This window comes from Urocitellus parryii, chromosome 12 (assembly GCF_045843805.1).
Source record: "Urocitellus parryii isolate mUroPar1 chromosome 12, mUroPar1.hap1, whole genome shotgun sequence".
In the NCBI taxonomy this organism is placed as follows: domain Eukaryota; kingdom Metazoa; phylum Chordata; class Mammalia; order Rodentia; family Sciuridae; genus Urocitellus; species Urocitellus parryii.
Window position 1 is genome coordinate 30,403,341 of NC_135542.1, and position 18,270 is coordinate 30,421,610.

General features: G+C 42.5%; 1 protein-coding gene across 3 annotated transcripts in view; it reads left to right on the forward strand.

The window, feature by feature from the left end:
• Window positions 1-599: 599 nt before the first annotated feature.
• The window catches only part of Kdm3a (lysine demethylase 3A), a 44,721-nt gene continuing 27,050 nt past the window's right edge, over window positions 600-18,270 (forward strand). For 2 of the 3 annotated variants that reach the window (XM_026409455.2, XM_026409457.1), the window contains exons 1-8: window positions 1,107-1,180; window positions 1,448-1,648; window positions 8,924-9,079; window positions 10,191-10,301; window positions 13,933-14,035; window positions 14,741-14,865; window positions 15,237-15,309; window positions 15,414-15,502. In XM_026409455.2, coding sequence (XP_026265240.1) covers window positions 1,472-1,648; window positions 8,924-9,079; window positions 10,191-10,301; window positions 13,933-14,035; window positions 14,741-14,865; window positions 15,237-15,309; window positions 15,414-15,502 — 834 coding nt within the window. In that variant the 5' untranslated portion in view covers window positions 1,107-1,180; window positions 1,448-1,471. Of the gene's footprint in view, window positions 831-1,106; window positions 1,181-1,447; window positions 1,649-8,923; window positions 9,080-10,190; window positions 10,302-13,932; window positions 14,036-14,740; window positions 14,866-15,236; window positions 15,310-15,413; window positions 15,503-18,270 lie in introns of those variants that run through there. The other variant, XM_026409456.2, reaches the window with a different exon arrangement.

Here is an 18,270-nt window from a genome sequence, read left to right on the forward strand (position 1 = left end):
AATTTGCATCTTACAGTTCCTTAAAATAGTTCTGATTTTTTTCCTCCTGATTTCCCATTTTCACACTTGTAAAATTGGGAGCATGGATTCTTCAGTCATTATTTTAAGAATTAAGTGTGACTCCTCATCAAGCCCCAGCCTTTATAAATAAGTCTTCAGTTTTTCCATTCCATTTCTTCATTTCGCCCAAACATCGGTGGTCCTTTCAACACAGGCACCTTTCATCTCCTTTGTCCTTCAAACCACCTTCTCTCTTGCATTTCTTCTTGCATCATCATGGCCTTCATCTACTCTTTCAACTTCCTGGTCTCTCAACAACTTCCCAGCCCCGCCTTTACGTTAGAAAACCTAATTCCACGGTGCATTGCGCGGCCTCTCACGCTCCACAGACAAGGAACGTCCTACCCCGATGGCTCCATGCCTTTCTTCATCTATCCTTCAAAATGGCGGACTTAGACGTTCACGATCCACACCACGTGCGCCTGCGCCTCCCGCGGCCATTTCACCCAGCAGCCCCAGCGCCAGCGCCCGCTGCGAGGCGCCTGCGCACAAAGCGGCTCGGCAGCTCCGCCCCCGGCTGAGTACGCCTGAAACCGCACGTCCCTACCCCCGCCCCCCCGCCGGCCGGCCGCCCTCGCCCTTTCCTGTGAGATTCTTCCGCCAAGTGAAGGCCCATCTTTGGTCGACAACCTACGCACTTGTAGAACAATCCAATAGGCACTTGGAGACCCGGGTCTCCCCATCCAGTCTCATCTGTGCGCCAGGGCAGTTTCTTCTGGGGCCCCCAAAGTTGATAACGGATCTCGCGGGACTCTTTTGCGTAACGTGAGGTAACAAACGGAAAGAATGGGGCGCGGCGGAGGGATTTTGCTGGCGCGCGTCCGTCCCGAGTGGGGGTCGCCCGGGCTCCGGGAGGGGGAGGGGACGGGGAGGAGCCGCCGAGGGATTGTTGTTTTCCTCTGCCCCGCCTCCGCGGCCCCGGCCAGTGGCGACAGGCCGCTTCCCCGCGAGCCCCGCCCGCCGCCCGCAGTGCAGCCAATGAGCGGCGGCAGCGGCTCCGGGGGGCGGGCCCGGGGGCCGTGCGTGTCTTGTGAGAGCTCTTGAACCAAGTAGGAGCTAGAGTCGGCTGGGCGGCTGGGGACGGCAGCCGCCGCCGGTGACTCAGGGAGGCGGGAGGCGGGTGAGCGCGCCGCGGCCTCGGCTGCGAGAGAGGCGGGGGTTCGGGGGCGAGCCCGCGGGCCGCGCGTCGTGTAGGCCGGGCGTGGGGCGCGGGCGGGCCGGGCGGGTGGCCGCGGGACGGGCCTCTGCTCCGGGCCCTCTCCTTGCCGGGGCCGGGGGCGGGCGCGCAGAGTCCCCCGGCCGCCCCCGCGGCGAGCGGGCCGGGGCTCAGGAAAGCGAAACTTGGCGGGCGGGCCCGCGCCCCACACGCTCGCTTCCGTGTCTGCAGGAGGGCGCTGCCGCCGGCGGAGACATGGTGCTTACGCTCGGGGAGAGCTGGCCGGTGCTGGTGGGGAAGCGGTTCCTCAGCCTGTGCGCGGCCGACGGCGTCGACGACGGCTGGGACGTGCAGCGCGTGGCCGAGTGGCCCTGGCTGGCGGGCACGGTCCGCGCCGTGTCCCACCCCGACGTTTCCAGGAAGGACCTGAAGGTGAGCCGCCCCCGCGTTGCCCTGGGAACGCGCAGCCCCCCTGCGGGGCTGCCCGAAAGTTGGCTTCGGACCTGCTGGTGCTGCGGAGGGGACCTCGCGGGTCTGCGGTGCCCGGTCGCCCGGAGTCGCCGGCCGCGGTCTTCGGGGGCTGCGCGCTGCATTGCCGGCGCCGGCCCCGCTAGGGCGACGACTCCTCGGCGGGGAGGAGCGGTGTTAGTGTCAGGTTGGGCGAGCGGTGACGTCTGGAAGCGGTAGGAATGGGGCTGGTGCCTGGAGGTGCTTTCAGACTTGGGGTGGGGGGTGTTCCTTTGGATTTGTTAACTTTTTTTTTGTTTTTAACTTAAGCACTGGTTAAAAATGAAGTGTGAGTGTAGAGGGAGGAGTTTAGTTCTGCTCGGCGTGTTAGGGTGGGTGTTTGTCCGTATATGGTGGGTCAGCAGGAATGGGTTCCTGGTTATCCGTGAGGAGTCTGTGGGTGGGTGTGGGATATGACCATATATGGAGCGCTGGGGGTGGAGCTGGCCCATATATGGTGCAGTGGAGGAATGGCTTCGAAATCTATATTGCACTTGGGTGTTTGGGGGCAGGGAGAGAAATGGGAGCAAGTGCAGTCAGTGATTTCTTAAACCAGAATGACACTGAGCACCTTTTTCAGTTAGATCTTTGGAAAGAGGGATGAATTCTAATTGTACTCTAATAGAAGTATTGCTGTGAAAAGATTGTCTGGGAACAACCAGTGAGGAAGCCATTGTACCAACAAAGACTCCTTTGTGCAAAAATAGCTGAAAAAAGATCCCTAACAAAGACTGCAAAGTGGTGATAAGTTGGAGGAAGCTTGTCAGAACGGAAGAGATTTCCACTCTGAGTGATGTGTGTGTTTCAGGATCTTCACTTGGTCACCACTGCTTTTTCTTGAAACTGTGCTCAGGAAATAAAGGAAGCAAGTTCTAACATTAGCAATTGAATATATGTTGGTTTCTGAAACACTGTTCAGTTTTGTACAGTTTATACAGTTGATAGTCTGTCCATTCCCAAACCAGTATGAGTCCACAAAGAGTGGAGGTAGGAGGATATTTGTACTTACATGTTTTTAAAACTTCTACCAGGTGCCTGGTCTTCACGTTGAGGCAGAGAAGTGAGCATTGAGCACTTAAGCACATGCCAAGCATCATGCTGACCTCTTACCAGCAATGATGCCCCATTTTACCAGGTCTTACAAAGATTGTCTTACTCAGGGTCACATGACTGGCAACTTACATAGCCAACTGGCATAATCTGTGTTCTGACCCAGGAAGTTCTACTCCAGGGCTGCCCTCTTCACCATCAGGCATTAAGAGCTGTGCCACAAAAAATGCTCCAACCACACACTGTGGGGTTTGGTTTCTCTCTTCTGTTCCACTCATTCTTGTACCAAAGAGGTTTTCATGTTTATAGAGATAGTGTATTGTACAGGGATGGCCAGCCTATTTATTTTAGGCTAGTTACCTTTTTACATAAAATGTAGAGCTTTGTGTATGAGATTTCATCAAGATGGTTGTGTTTTATTTCATCTAGGTAAATTTTTCTGTAGAACTTGTGTTTTAACTGACTTGAATAGAAACAGTTTTTAAACTGTATGTTCCCTTGCCTTCCCTTCCATGGCAGTGATTGAGGATCTGTTGTAGGCAGACAATCTAGGAGGTTCTTAGTGTGTATTTATTTTTATCTCTATATCCCTGCCACACCCAACTTTCAGGAACCTTCATTTTCTGGATGAGGAAGGAAGTAGTTTGAGGAAAAGGACTCTTATCTAGACTTGTGTAATTAGCTACTGTAAGTAAGGGAGTGAGGATTTGAATCCAGGTTGGGCAGTGTTTCTTCTCCACTGTACTAAGGTGCCTGACTGGAGACTACTGGGGATTTCAATTCAAGAGCAGTTTTGGTTAATTTGGACTTATGCCCTATCTGCAGACTTCACAACTCAGCCCTTTTTAAGATGCAAATCTATATTATTTCTTTATTCTAATCATTACTACTGCATTCCTCAGTAGCCATTGAAATAATTGGCTTAAGTATAAGAACCATGTTGTAGTTAATAAAAATGGATTTTGAAACACTGGAACCAAAGAGTGCAGGTAGAACCAAGTAACTAAGACCATACTTACATCTACATCTGGGCTTAGGGACATTGAGCTTTTTGAGTGGTGAGGTTGGGCGCTGAGGTGACTGAATAAGTAAACTTAGGTAGGTACTCTGATGATTTTTCTAAGTTTTAGCACACATACAAGTCAGTGTAGACTGGCAGGCTTAATTGTGAATGATATTAAAGGCCAAGGCTTATTAATTTTGTTTCACTGCCAGAAAGACTTTGTAACAAAGTCACTTAGGTGACAAAAGCAATATATCTAGTAGTTGATTGCAGAGGAGTGGAAGACATAGTAACAGGCAATAATGATTGTTTATTATGTGGCAAGTAATAATCCTTACCAGTAGCCTGTTTGGTAAGATTTTGTGTGTTGGGGGGGGGTTAGATTGAAGTTTAAAGAAATTACATAACTTGCCCAAGTTTGTCTACAGACTTGAAAAATTAGGCTTTGATAATCCCAGCAGGCTTGGGAGGCTGAGGCAGGAGGATTTCGAGTTCAAAGCCAGCCTCAATGAAGGCGAGGTACTAAGCAACTCAGTGAGACCCTGTCTCTAAATAAAATACAGAATAGACCTGGGGATGTGGCTCAGTGGTCAAGTGCCCTTGAGTTCAATCCCCAGTGCCTTAAAAAAAAAAAAAAAAAAATTGCTTCGAGCACTTTATTTTGCTAGCCTTTGAATCCTTCATACCTTGAACACTATGTAGTATGTACTTGTACTTAAATATCTGCATGAATAAGTGAAGGAATCAAAATAATTACTATTAGGAAACAGTTTACAAATAACAGTTCAGAAAAACTGCTGGGACAGTAGCCTTTTCTACCTCTAGAATAACAGAGATCTTAGTTAAATGTGGTTCCCAGGACTGACTTCATCTTTCATCCTTCTGCTTGAGTGTGAACTGTTTTCTTTTGTATTAGGTGTGCACGGAATGTCCTCCTTCCCCAGCTTGCCTATCTAAGTCTTTATCTTTCTTTAACCCTACTTTTTTTCTGTCTGTCTATCTATCTATCTATCTATTTATGGTGCTGAGGATCGAACCCAGTTCTTCACACATGCTAGGTAAGCGCTGTACTGCTGAGCCACAATCCCACCCATTTTTCATCTTTATGTATCTTTTCCTACTGTTGTCAGCAAATGAGTGGCCTGACCAATGCCTTTCATCCTTGTATACAGTTGGAACTTGAATATTGGTGGATTCTGCTGCCAGCCAGGCTATGTAAGATGAGAAACTCCTGGTGCAGTGTAATAGAGACTGTTTACCACTTATAATTGAATACTAGACTCGGGTTTTAGGTAAGCATTTTATTTTCATGTAAGAAGATGTAATGGAAGCGTAATGAATTAATTCCTTATTTTTTGGAATAGTGAAACTTGTAATCTGCATTGTAGAACTAGGTAGAGTCAATATATAGTCAAACATTTAACTACAAACCATGCTGTTCTGTGTATTTCTACCTTCACATTTGGTAACATTCTTCTTGGCAGTTCCCGTGGTTTTCATAATCATATGCTCAGGAGAGATGAGTTTTTGCTGAGATTAGCTATAACATTAATTCACGTATCATGTAAGATTTTCTTTTGGGAAAAATTGGCTTTGAAGTAATTGATTTGAAATATCTAACATTTGGTCAAAATATTTGATAGCCTAATCAGTTGCACATTTACAAAAGGCCCTATTACAAGAATAGTAAAATTGGAAGTTCAGGTAGGCAGTCATAACTGACCTTTGTTTGGCCTTTAGTGTCAGACAGCACAAGTAACCTCTTTGTGGGCCTAGGGAGCATGGGGAAAAGTACACAGCAGAAGCTCATTTCATTTGTCAGCCTGCATAAACTGGATGAGTCACCCTTAGTTCTTTCTGAATATGAATGTCTTCCGTCTGCCCCAGAGTATCTGCAAAAGAGACTTTAGGGGAGGTGTCCTTCAGTATTGAACCTCAGGCTTTGAGGAAAAAATGAAAGACATACATGGGTTTTTGTTTTGTTTTGCTGCACAGGGAATGGAACCCAGGGCCTTGTGCAGGAGCTGAACTTAAAATTAAAAGTACTTAAAAATTGAGATATTTGAATTTTAGTTTGTGTTATCTTAAGTTTTAAATAGTGGTCTGATAAACATTGTTGCTTATATTTGGGAAAACCACTTAAAGTCTTAATCCTTCCTTCATTTTTTTTTTTCCAGTGTTGAGTAGATCTGGTTATGTTGAAGACTCTCTCCTTCACTCATAGCTTCAGTGATATGGTGATACGATTTAGATTAACATATAGGTCTTAAAACTACCTGGCTGCCTAACCAGGCACTTTCCATACCTTGTTGTAATGTGTGTTGTATGGTGATATGGTGTTGCATGCCTGTATTCTCAGTGATTTGGGAGGCCTAGGTAGAAGAATGCAAATTCAAGGCTAACCTGGGCAACTTGGCAAGACCCTGTCTCAAATAATAAAAAAGGTTGGGGATGTAGCTCAGTGGTAGAACACCCCTCTTTGAGTTCATTCCCCAGTACTGACCCCTCCCCCATCTACCTAACAGTTCAGTGAGAGGTAGAGGTTACTGCTTTCTTTTTGAAGTTAATAAAACAAGATTCAGAGATCTAGACTTCTAAGTAAGAATTCTCAACCTGGGATGCAGTTGAGTTGGTTTCCTTTCTAATCACGTTTTGTTTTATGCAAGTAACATCAAGGAAAGTTTCAACATAGTGGGATTCAAGCCAAGGTCTCTCTGATTCTGAAATTTGTGTGCTTATTCCTTTTATATCACATATCTGAAAGATGGGAAAATTGGCATGGAAAGCTAAGTTGGGGTTGAAAGACTAAGCCTCTCTGTGGGAGTGTCAGGAGACCTGGATCCTCTGGCAAGGAAACCAGGAAAATGAGCAGTCTCAGTATACCTTGGTAAGGAGCATTGGTTGGTTGGTTGAAGTGATAGAATAGATATAACTTGGGAGAAAGGCTTTGCCACATAGCTGTTCTCCATTTGCATTTATTCTGATTTGGAAAGTATAAGGTGGTTACTGCAAAAATTCCTTCCGTACAAGAAGTTATGCAGCGTCCTAGCCAAATTGCCTGGGAAGTTAAGGATGTGTGTTTATTGTTGCTAGAAGGGTAGAGTGGGTCTTAATTTATCTTTTTTTTAAAAGATATCCTGTAGATTGGAAAAGGTTCAGGATTGGAATTAACAGTGTATCAGCTGAAATTTACAGCTTTTTAGGTGAAATAAGAGAAATGGAATGTAGGAGTCAGTTCAGAGAGAAGTTCATTTATTTATGCTTAATAAGTCTTTGAGTAATGATAGGGACTGTATACCAGTGACAAGACAGTGAGCAAAAACAGACACAAACTTTGACCTATTTGATTCATGTGTCATTTGACTAGCCATAAATTTAATGCCAACTGGTGGGTAAGTGCTAGGAGGGAAATGTATAGAGCTCTGAGGACAGTTAGCCAGGGGGACCTCTCTCAGGAGCGGAAAGGCTCTTTTGCAAGGGGAGGCTTCTTTGAGGAAAGGATTCTTAAGTTGGGTTCTGACCATGTAGTTAGTAAAGACATCTGTGAAATCTTAAGATTTGATAGAGATGGGTTCATTAATAATCCTTGAAACACCAAAAAAGAGGTCTCTTGTAAGACGAAGAATTTTAAATAAAAATAGTGATTTTTCTCACTGAATATTAAGGGAGTTTATTCAAGTCTGCTAAAATATGTAAATGTTAAAAAAAGTTTTAGAATAAATTAAGGGGCAGCATATTCATAATAGCTAATAAAATTTGAATGTTTTGACCAGTCACAGTGGCACATGCTTATAATCCCAGCAGCTTGGGAGGCTGAGTCAGAAGGATCTCAAGTTCAAAGCCAGTTTTAGCAACTTAGTAAGAACCTGTCTCAAAATAAAAATGGTGGAGGCTGGGGATGTGCTCAGTGGTAAAGTGCTCTGGGTTCAATCCCAATACCAAAGAAATAAATTTGGGTGTTTTGGGTGCATCACTTTTTTTTTTTTTAATATTTATTTTTCAGTTCTCGGCAGACACAACAGCTTTGTTTGTATATGGTGCTGAGGATCCAACCCGGGCCGCACGCATGCCAGGCGAGCGTGCTACCGCCTGAGCCATATCCCCAGCCCCTGGGTGCATCACTTTTTATCAAACTTTAAGGTTTTGTGAACAATTCCTACCTCTGGGCGTTGCCAGAGACCAACTTTTGTCTGATTTTTACAAAAATGTCTTCGTAAATTTATTTAAGTTATAAGGATTATAGCCTACTTGGAAAATTATATTTCAAAGGTAGTTTGATTTTTATATAAGCAACTAGACTGACTGAGTGGGTCTTTCAGTGATTGGGTGCTTATCTATCATGAATGAGGTGCTCTGGTTTATCCCCAACAACAGGAGTTTTTAAAAAAATTTTTTTTTTTTTTTAGTTGCTAGACCTTTATTTATTTATATGCAGTGCTGAGAATAGAACCCAGTGCCTCACAAGTATGGCAAGTGTGCCAGGCAAGTATGCTACCTCTGATTCACAGCCCCAGCTCCCCAATACCAGGAATTAAAAAAAAAAAAAACAACAACAAAAAAACGTAGTTCTGGGGTCATTTATTAATTTCTTATTTATTTTATCGTGTAAAATAGTTTTAGACTCCCAACCCTGAAGTAAATTTCTCCCTTTTCTCTATTGAAAGGTATATTGAAGGTGTGTCATACATTAGGGCTTTTTGCTAAGTAGTCTACCAGAGGAGTCTAAAAGCAGCTGGTGTCATGATGGGGTCTTCTTAAGCCCACTGCAGTGTCAACAGAGAATTGAATTACAATGCACTTGGAAAAATAGTTGTTCTGGGTTTCAGATTTGTCTCATTTAATTCCCAAAGTTCACACATCTAATTAACATGTAAATCCCTTCTAAGTGGGGTTCTTTGGTTTCTGGGCTACCGAGAGACTACTTTGAGGACACTGATCCCGAAAGCCCTGAACTTTTGTATCCCAGGGTAGTTTGGGGATCAAGTTTGGTACATGTGTGATTATTTTGCTGTGGCTGTGAAGGAAAGGCAGGGAACTAGGAGGGACTAACACATGCATGTGGGAGACTCAAGAATAATAATGACATCATTAAGCTTGTATGTTGATAATGTTTGTGACTTGAATCTGCTTTTCCAATTTTCATCCAGGTATGTGTCGAGTTTGATGGGGAATCTTGGAGGAAGAGAAGATGGATAGAAGTCTACAGCCTTCAGAGGAAAGCATTTTTGGTAGAACATAATTTGGTTTTGGCTGAACGAAAGTCACCTGAAATTTCTGAACGAACTATTCAATGGCCTGCAATAGTGAGTAAAACTAAGGAAAAGAGAACATTTCATCTGTTTGGGGTAAAACAAGGAAAATATAAATGAAATGCCTGTGTTTGGCCTTTGTCACACACATGAAACAATAGTCTATGTTTGTGACAAGGCAGAGGGTACAAAAGCACCTAGAATCTTCTGCCAGACCTTGTAGGAGCTCTGTAACTCTGGGCCTATCCCTGGGCTTTTAGGGTCTTATTTTCTTCACTTGAAAAATGGGGGAGGAAGTAATGTGGGGAATGTCAAGGTCAGAGGTCAGAAACTGGTAGTCATACATACATATAGATAGATCTGTTTGGTTTGGCCCAAACAGTTAAGTGTTTTAAGAAAATAGTTAGCTGCCTTTTTAAAAAAGTGTGGAATGTGCATTTAGATTTCTAGTGTCCCTAAAATTGGTGAGACCAGGCAGCACTGGGCAGGTCTCTGTGGCAGCAGTCCATAAAAGAGGTTTCCATTCCTGGCCTCAGGGTCTCCAAGATTCCTCCTGCTCGGGATTGTTTTTGGCTCTAAATATACTACAAGAAGGTCTGGGTTGTATCTGCGTTGTAAATGTGGTGCAGTTTGAGGAAGAGAGTGACCACTGTATCTGGAGAGGACATCTGGAGCTTATGAGGAAGTCAGGTACAGGTAGTTGGAAAGGCCAGAATGGTGCTTGAAAGTTGGCTAGATCCTGGAGGGCCTCACCTGCTGCTGGCAAAGCCAGGGTTTTGCTCATGAGTGAGAAGAGCTGCTGGAGGTCACAGTTTAAGTCATACTTTGCTCTTTATATTTTTGCGTTCACCTGCCAAGAGTTTTTCCTGAACTCATAATCCAATCTCCCCAGAAAAAAGTGCATATACTTCTTTTGCAAAAATTTTGGAAAATGGAGGAACTGGGGACCTGTGTGTTAATGACTCCCAAATGCATATCTGGTTTAAGTTATTGGGTTTGAATGAAAATTGTGTGATTTTTGTAGATACCTCATTATTATGAGGTCCTTGCAGTAAACACAAGCTTACTGACTTTGTTACTTCCTGTGTGCCTAAAAATTGCCAGTTCCATTTTCAGAATAATGCTGATAGCAATTATGATGCCAAACTTTTTTTTTTCCCCCCAGGTGTACAAACCTTTGTTGGACAAAGCTGGTTTGGGATCCATAACTTCTGTTCGCTTCCTAGGAGATCAGCAAAGCGTATTTCTTTCCAAAGATCTTTTAAAGCCTATACAGGTAAATCATCCTTAAATCATTCTTAAAAACAGAGATTCAAGTTCTTTTAACATGAGCAGTAAGATTGGTGTTGTTTGCCCATATTTAGATGCCTAATAAAGAGATGAACCCATCCCATCAAGAGTTAGTTGTTGGGGCTGGGGACACAGCTCAGTTGGTAGAGTGCTTGCTTTGTATGCAAGGCCCTGAGTTGAGTCCCCAGCACCACAAAAAAAAAAAAAAAAAAAAGGGTTAGTTGTTGGGCCTGGGCCAGGCACGGTAGCACACGCTATGTGGCTTGGGAGGCTGAGGCAGGAGGATCGTGAGTTCAAAGTCAGCCTCAGTAAAAAGTGAGGTGCTAAGCAACTCAGTGAGACCCTGTCTCTAAAATACAAAATAGGGCTGTGGATGTGGCTTAGTGGTCGAGTGTCTCTGGGTTCAATCCCTGATATATCCCCCTCAAAAAAGGGTTGTTGGATTGCATCCTACAATTGTAGCCTGTGGTCTGTGCCATCCATTTGGTTTGAAAGGACAAGGGTATACAATTGATGGTATGTATGGAAACACCTAGGTGATATGGAAATAATGTTGGAAAGTTGACTATTGCAGTTGTGTGTATGTGCATGAGTACACACAGGCATACAATAATGCAGCTGATCCTGGTTACTCATGGATTCTATGTTTGTGAATTTGCCTACCTACTAAAATATATTTGTAGCCCCCAAATCAGTACTTGTGGTGGCTTGCATTCATTCATCCATGTGCACAGAACACTTTGCCTGATGTGGGTTCCCACTGAGTCCAGTTAAGGTGATGTTCCTTTGTCACCTTATTTCAGCTCTCCTGGTGTAAACAAGTATCTTTTTTGCACCTTATTTAGTTTCACTGTTTTGTGTTTTTGCTTTTTTTCTTGTTTTCCTTTTGTAATTTTTTTTCTGTGTAAAGTGTCCCAGATGTAGTGCTGAGATGTTGTTTGGTGTTTATAAGCTCAAGAAAGCTGTGGTGGGCTGGGGACATGGCTCAAGTGGTAGTGTGCTTGCCTGGCATGCGTGCGGCCCAGGTTCGATCCTCAGCACCACATACAAACAAAGATGTTGTGTTCGCCGAAAACTAAAAAAAAGAAAAAAAAAGAAAGCTGTGGTGGGTCTGAAGTACATGTGTTAGAGGAGCTTTTGCCCAGCCGTCAGGTGGGGTGCTTGTGGACACGAGTTCAAGGCTGATGAATCTGCAATGTGTATTGCATAAGGTGTCTTTCACAGAAACACATCCAGCAAGGTTATATATTGATCAGTCGATGAGAATGTGACCAGAGGTTTATAAGATCCCATGTTTCTCTTAAGACCCATGGCTTGGTAATCACTAATTCTCCTTTTGGCAATCTGGTGGAACATAACTGAGGATTGGCTGTATACACATACATTCTTTTCAATTCGTTTGGAAAACTCTCACCTTTAAACATGTGGGTTTCTGGTTGTTTATATTAGTATTTGTTATGAAAATATTAGAAGGGAGGAGATCACTGCCTTCAGAATACTATTGGTTTTGTAATGACATCTGTCCCCTTTACGCACTCTGCTTTGTGATTTCAGATCTGATTTGTTTCTGTAGTATGCACAACTATTAAACCTGTGTATTTGCTAATATGCAGCCTGGGCCGGTGGCTGAGTTTCTGGGCCTGTACTGGAAAGCCACACACTGGCTTTCTCAACAATTGGCTTTGCTTTTACTTCCATATCCTGGAAATGAGTGAAAACAAGGCCCATCATGTAGGCTTCAATTTATAATGTATAAGTAGGTAGAACAAAGGAGGATGCTTCCAATTAAGTTCACATGCAAGCTACCTTCATATGTTACTAGGCATCTTGATGGTTTTCCTGCCTTGAGAAGAATGATTTGTTTACAGGACCAGTGACACAGATGGGTGTTTGGCTCTTTTGCCTTACTGGGTAGTAGAATAGTTTTTACTTGCCAGCATTGTTTCCTGAATTTACATCTTCCACATGTCCTAGTTTTTCAGTTAAGGTAGAAGTATTAGTTTTGTTTCTCGAAATTAAAAAGGAAAAATCTAGGGCTGGGGTTGTAGCTCAGTGGTAGAGCACTTGCCTACCTCATGTGAGGCACTACCATATTATAGATACCATATTATAGATAGATAGATAGATAGATAGATAGATAGATAGACAGTAATACCTTTATTTATATATCTATCTTCAACTAAAAAAATTTATAAAAAGGGAAAATCTAGATTAGTGTTTGTTCTCAGTGAGTTGTACCTTGGGTTCTCAGTGTGAAAATTGTTCTTCATGTAATCCTAATATATAATTCATTGAGGGAAACTTCAGTGTGCATTCTTGGATTTTACTCAGGACACTATTGTGTAGATATAGATGATCACATCAGGCTTCTGCTGTATGAATTTATAGGATGCTTGCTCTAAATAATGCAGAGAGCACCTGAATGTCATTTGGCATATGCAGAAGTTGGTATTGAAACTTAAGCTGTGTGGTTAGATGGATTTGACTCAGTTACAGAAATAAGACAGGGTCTCTAGATGAACTATCTAGCACTTTAGATAGGCCCTAAAACTGTCCTAGGTAGACTAGAATCACTCTGCCTTTCCAGGGAGCCCCATGTGGCTCTCTGCATCAATAGATTGCTTATCTTATAATAAGAATTGGATTTTTTTTTGAAATTGTAGTGCTAAATTATGAGGGGGAAAAAAACCCAACCAATATATGACCCATTCTGGTAACTAGCTTTGAGCTGTTGTGGCTGCCCTGGTTTATGTAGCAATATCTGACTAAGAAAATGCACTATTCCAGCTCAGCCTTCTTCTCTAAGTGGGAGAAATTGGTGAACTGCTCTTGCTGCTGTGGATGTATCTCACAGTAGCAGAGAAGTGGGAAGGCCCTGAGTTGTAAGGGCTGCTGTGTTTAGCACTGTTTTTCTTTGCCCTGCTAGAATTTTGGTTTGGCTGGTTGTTCCTATTGGCGGTCTGTATACATTTGTCATAACTGGGTGTGCACACAGAGCCAGAGGGCGGACTAGTGCCAGGTGGGGCAGCTGCCAAGAACGGAGTGTTTCAGAACTGGCTCGCTCTGAAGCCCTGGGCTTTGCATTCAGTTTTTCTGTTTGTCATCCCCCACCACCAGCTTCCTTACCTTTTGTAAAGTAGAATGTATTTGGGATATAGTTAGGTTAAATGAATTTGTATGAAATGAGATGTTAAAACAGCGATTTTAGTGAATTGACAATGAGCATCTCTCGGTGTGTCTTTGTTTCTTGGATTGGGCCTGGGATTTCCCAGTATTTGGTATATGGATTTGTTTTAAAGTTGGATCAACCAGCTTGTTGATTCACTTATTATTTTCCCATAACCAAAGTTATGTCATGCTTAAAATCATGATTGAGTCACTTGGTATTTCTCACGCTCTTGGCATGGGTGACTTCCTCTCAATTGGCCTTATGCCTGTGTTTGATAATTTCCAACTTCTTGACCAACTCAGTTCACTGGAGTTGAAATGGTTTGGTGCCATCAAATGGCTAGTTGACATTTCCTGAACTGGTCTGGATGACCAGTTGAAACGGTCATTGGGATTTATAAATAATTCTTTTTTATTTCCTTAAAGTGTAACAATCTTTGATTTTACAGGATGTAAACAATCTTCGGCTTTCCCTTACTGATAATCAGAGCATCAGTAAAGAATTTCAGGCTTTGATTGTGAAACATTTAGATGAAAGCCATCTTTTAAAAGGTATGTGGATGCTCTCTTGTTGATAGTTCATAAGTTAACCAGTGATTGCTTTTAAGAAGCTATGGTTTAGCTCTTCTCCCTCATTCTGTCATTAAGATTTCTTAATTTTTTTCATTGTAATTAATTTTAAAATTGAAAAATAAGAAGTTTTCCTATATAACATGATTGAGGAGTTTAATTTGTAAAGTTCAGAAATTATGTGAAATTATAAATGTAATGTAGGCATTTAAAAAGCTCAGTTATATTCTGACATGGAATTTGATGTTTGGAATTTTAGTTGTATAAAATTCCTTAGTAATCCTTACCTTCCCATTTAATGGTATTGAGTTTCTCAGTTTCACAGTCATGAAGAAAAAAAATTTTTTTTTTCTGAATTAAACTCACAGTTCTGTTGGGGTTCCTAAATTTGATTCCTCTAAAACTACACAGAACAGTGAGTTTCTGATGAATTGTCTGATACTTTTTGTTCTGATGGAATGTGTCAAAATAAATATATTATTCGAATTCAAATCTGTAAGAAAATGGAGCATTGAAAGCCTACATTTTCTTTAGCTTTGCTGAAATGTCTGTTTTAAGTTTGTAGCAATTATTTTATCTTTATGTTTATAGAAATTAAAGATTTGGGGAAGAATGTCTTGGATAATGGTACTATTAGAAAGTAGCGCAGATTCTCTAACATTTTTTTTTTCGTTTATTTTTTTTAAGGTGACAAAAACTTAGTTGGTTCAGAAGTAAAAATTTATAGTTTGGACCCATCTACTCAGTGGTTTTCAGCAACTGTTGTGAACGGAAACCCAGCATCTAAAACTCTTCAAGTCAACTGTGAGGAGGTAAAGACCATGGTAACTGTGTGAAAGATGAGTTCCAGGGCCACATAATCACACAGAAAATCTGTGATCTTAAAGTACCTAATAATATTTTCTAAATTTTATGAAGTTAGAATAAGAGATAGAAATTATTACGATCATTTTTAAAAGAAATTATTTCTAAGATACTCTATTATTTTAATAGAGCCAATTTTCAACGTGTTCCTAAGCATTTAAAAAAATTTGTTTTTTTTAATGTTTTTTAATTGTCAGTGTATCATTATTTTACTTATTTATATGCAGTGCTGAGAATTGAACCCAGTGCCTCACACATGCTAGGCAAGCGCTCCACCACTGAGCTACAGCCCCAGCCTCTCTTTGTTTTTGTTTTTAAGATTCCAGCATTGAAAATTGTCGATCCCTCACTGATTCATGTTGAAGTTGTACATGATAACTTCGTGACATATGGTAAGATACAGTACTATCTAATTAAAATCTTTCTTCTCCTTCCCCCTTTTCTCTGTTTTCCTTATGTTACAAGAAACCAGCTTACCTATTTTTACACATTTTAGATAATTCTGCAAGAATTGGAGGTGTAAAACGGAAGTCTTCTGAGAATAATGGAAGCTTGGTTTCCAAACAAGCAAAATCTTGCTCTGAGGTAATCTTGGTTTGCTTTCGTCATTTGTGTAAAGTTTCTTTAGCTTTGCTGTTGCATGGCCAGACTCTGTAGTAGTTAGATAGATGTCTTTTCTGTTGGCTGTGTGCTGTCTTGTCCACTCTTTTGTGCAAGTTCCTGATCTTGGCCATGATTTCTACACTGCAGCAGATGGAGATAATATAAGTTTCTAGTTCACTATTTTTTGCGTTAAAAATAAGTTTGGGGGCTGGGGTTGTGGCTCAGTTGGCAGAGTGCTTGCCTGGCATATGGAGGCACTGGGTTCGATCCTCGGCACCACATGAAAACAAAATATAGGCATTATATCCATCTACTATATATATATGGTATATAGTAGATGGATATAGTATACATATATATATATGTATTTTAAGGTTTCCTTTTGGGGATATTTGCTGGAAATTCTTAGCAGATGTGACAGTTTCACCACGAGGGAGTTTTTGAAGGTAAATTGAGTTGTATGTGTTATATTGGAAGGAGACGAGGGAAAGAATCTTAAAATTCTGAGTAGATTGGATGTTGATGAAATGGACCCTTTGATCTCTTGATAATAAGGAAGTTTCATTGGTCTTTCATGATTAGGTATGGAAATGTACTGGTTTTTTCAAAGCAAGTAGTTGATTTGCCATTATAATTTCTGCCAGAAAAGGTTTGGGCTTCCATGAATGCCATGTGGATTCAGGTACCAAATTTAATTCTGTTCCCAAATAGTCGCTATTTGGATCAAGAAATTTTGTTTCTCTCTAGGTGAGTTCAAACATTAGGACTTGTTCCAGTACAAATGACTTTCTGAACTTTGGGATAAAAATGCATTTGTGTTGATGGATATTTCCTTTAGTATGATTATTTAAAATACTTCTGTGGGTGGGGACTGAAGCTCAGTTAGTAGACGGCTTATTTAGTATGTGCAAGACAAACCTGGGATATGCCTCCAGCACCACAAAAACCTTCATGATGCTGTGCTCCAGGGTGAAGTTTAGATTTTTAAAACTGATCAGGATATTATTGTTAAGAGTATCCACAGGGGGCTTGTGGATCAGTGGTAGAGCACTTGCCTAGTATGTGTGAGGCCCTGGGTTCGATCCTTAGCACTATATAAAAATAAATAAATAAAATAAAGATTTTTTTTAAAGTGTCCAAAATATTTGAAAAGGAACCTTGAGGTCTTGGGAGCCAGGCAAGGAGCAACAGCATGGGTAATGGACCAGGGTCAGTGAGGGAATTAAGGTTCATGTTGGGGGCAGACTGGACCACAGTGTTGACTAGAACCAGAGCTAGCACTGTGCTGTAGCACACAGTAGTCTCTGTGGCTAGTGGCCAGAGGGCTTTCCTGATCCTACCTAGGAACTTCGATACCTCTCCAGAAGCTTTGTAAACCAAGGTGGATGCTTGGGTTGGAAAAAGTCATTATAGAAATTAGTGTTAATTACGTTTTATTTTTGCCTTCGAGTTACAAGGTTGAACACTCACTACAACTGGATACTTGGTCCTAAAGACTGAAGTGTATTTGGAGTTCCTGCCTTAAAGAGCCCGTAGTCGATTGGGAGGGGGGTGTTCAGATTATAGTGTCCCACAAGCTTGGAGGGCATGCTCTGAGCAGGAGCTGTGCAGGTGCCTGCCTCACAGAGTAGTATAGGCAGACGTTCTCAGAGTGTGTCCCTTTCTTAGAGGGCATGTGGCTGGAGGAGCAGAGAAGGAAGGGTAAAGAAGAGAGAGACAGCAGACTCAAGTTGAGTTTTATCTGGCAGTTAGGTATGGAGGGTGATTTAGGGTATTAGGGGTTTTAAGTTTTGGGTGATGGACTTGAGCTTTACGGATGATGGGTGAAGGAAGGGGATTGGGTAGAAATGAGGGCACAGGTGAAGTTAGTGGGATTGTTGACCAAGGAGGAGCATGAAGCCAGTCAGTGAACTGAGGAAATGGAGAGCTGCTTTGGAGGCAGCGTTGACTTGGCCCATTGGAAGACTAGGTGTGAGGACTGAGGACAAGGGTGTTTCCTAACAGTGGGTAGAAAACTGGTGAAGCTTAGAAAGTGCAAGGGACATGGTCGGTCATTCATGGTGTTGTGTGCTCCCCCAGTTTAGAAGGGCTGAGCTGGTGGGAGAAGGAAATAGAAGCAAGACTCTGGGTTGAGGACTGTGAAGGGGATGCCAAGCCAGCAAGTGAGTGTTGCATCTTAGAGTTAAACTCAGAGAGGTCATTGCCAGTTAATCCCCCTGGTGAGAAGGTGGGTGGAGTTGTAGCCTGTCAGGTGTGACATTGGAATTATTAGCCATCTAGGGTAGAGACCAGTAAAGGCCAGTTTGCCAAGGCTACTGGGAGTAGGCAAGTGCTACCTGATGCAGTGGCTATCTGTGGGAACAGTCAAGGGGCATGGAAAGGAGAGTTGTGAGAGCACTGGGGGACATGGGGTAGAAATGGGAGACCTTATTTGGAGAGGAAGAATGGACAGAACTGAGGTTGGGGGCTTCCTGGGGGAAGGTGTCAGTTCTTCCAAGTGTCATCGACAGAAAGGGGGTGGAGTAAATTTGTAACCTTCAAGGAGGTGCTTGTGAAATGTGGTAGTACGCACATGTGTGATGTGATCCTCTGCCCAACGCATGCTCTGGAAGGGCAGGGAGTGGGACTGTCCATATACCCAGGAGCAACAAGTGGATATATTGGGCACAACAGAAGCTGTTAAAAGTGTAAGCCTGAACTTCAGCCTGGGGATGAATTTCTTAACCTCTGCATCTGAAATGAGAAACAGA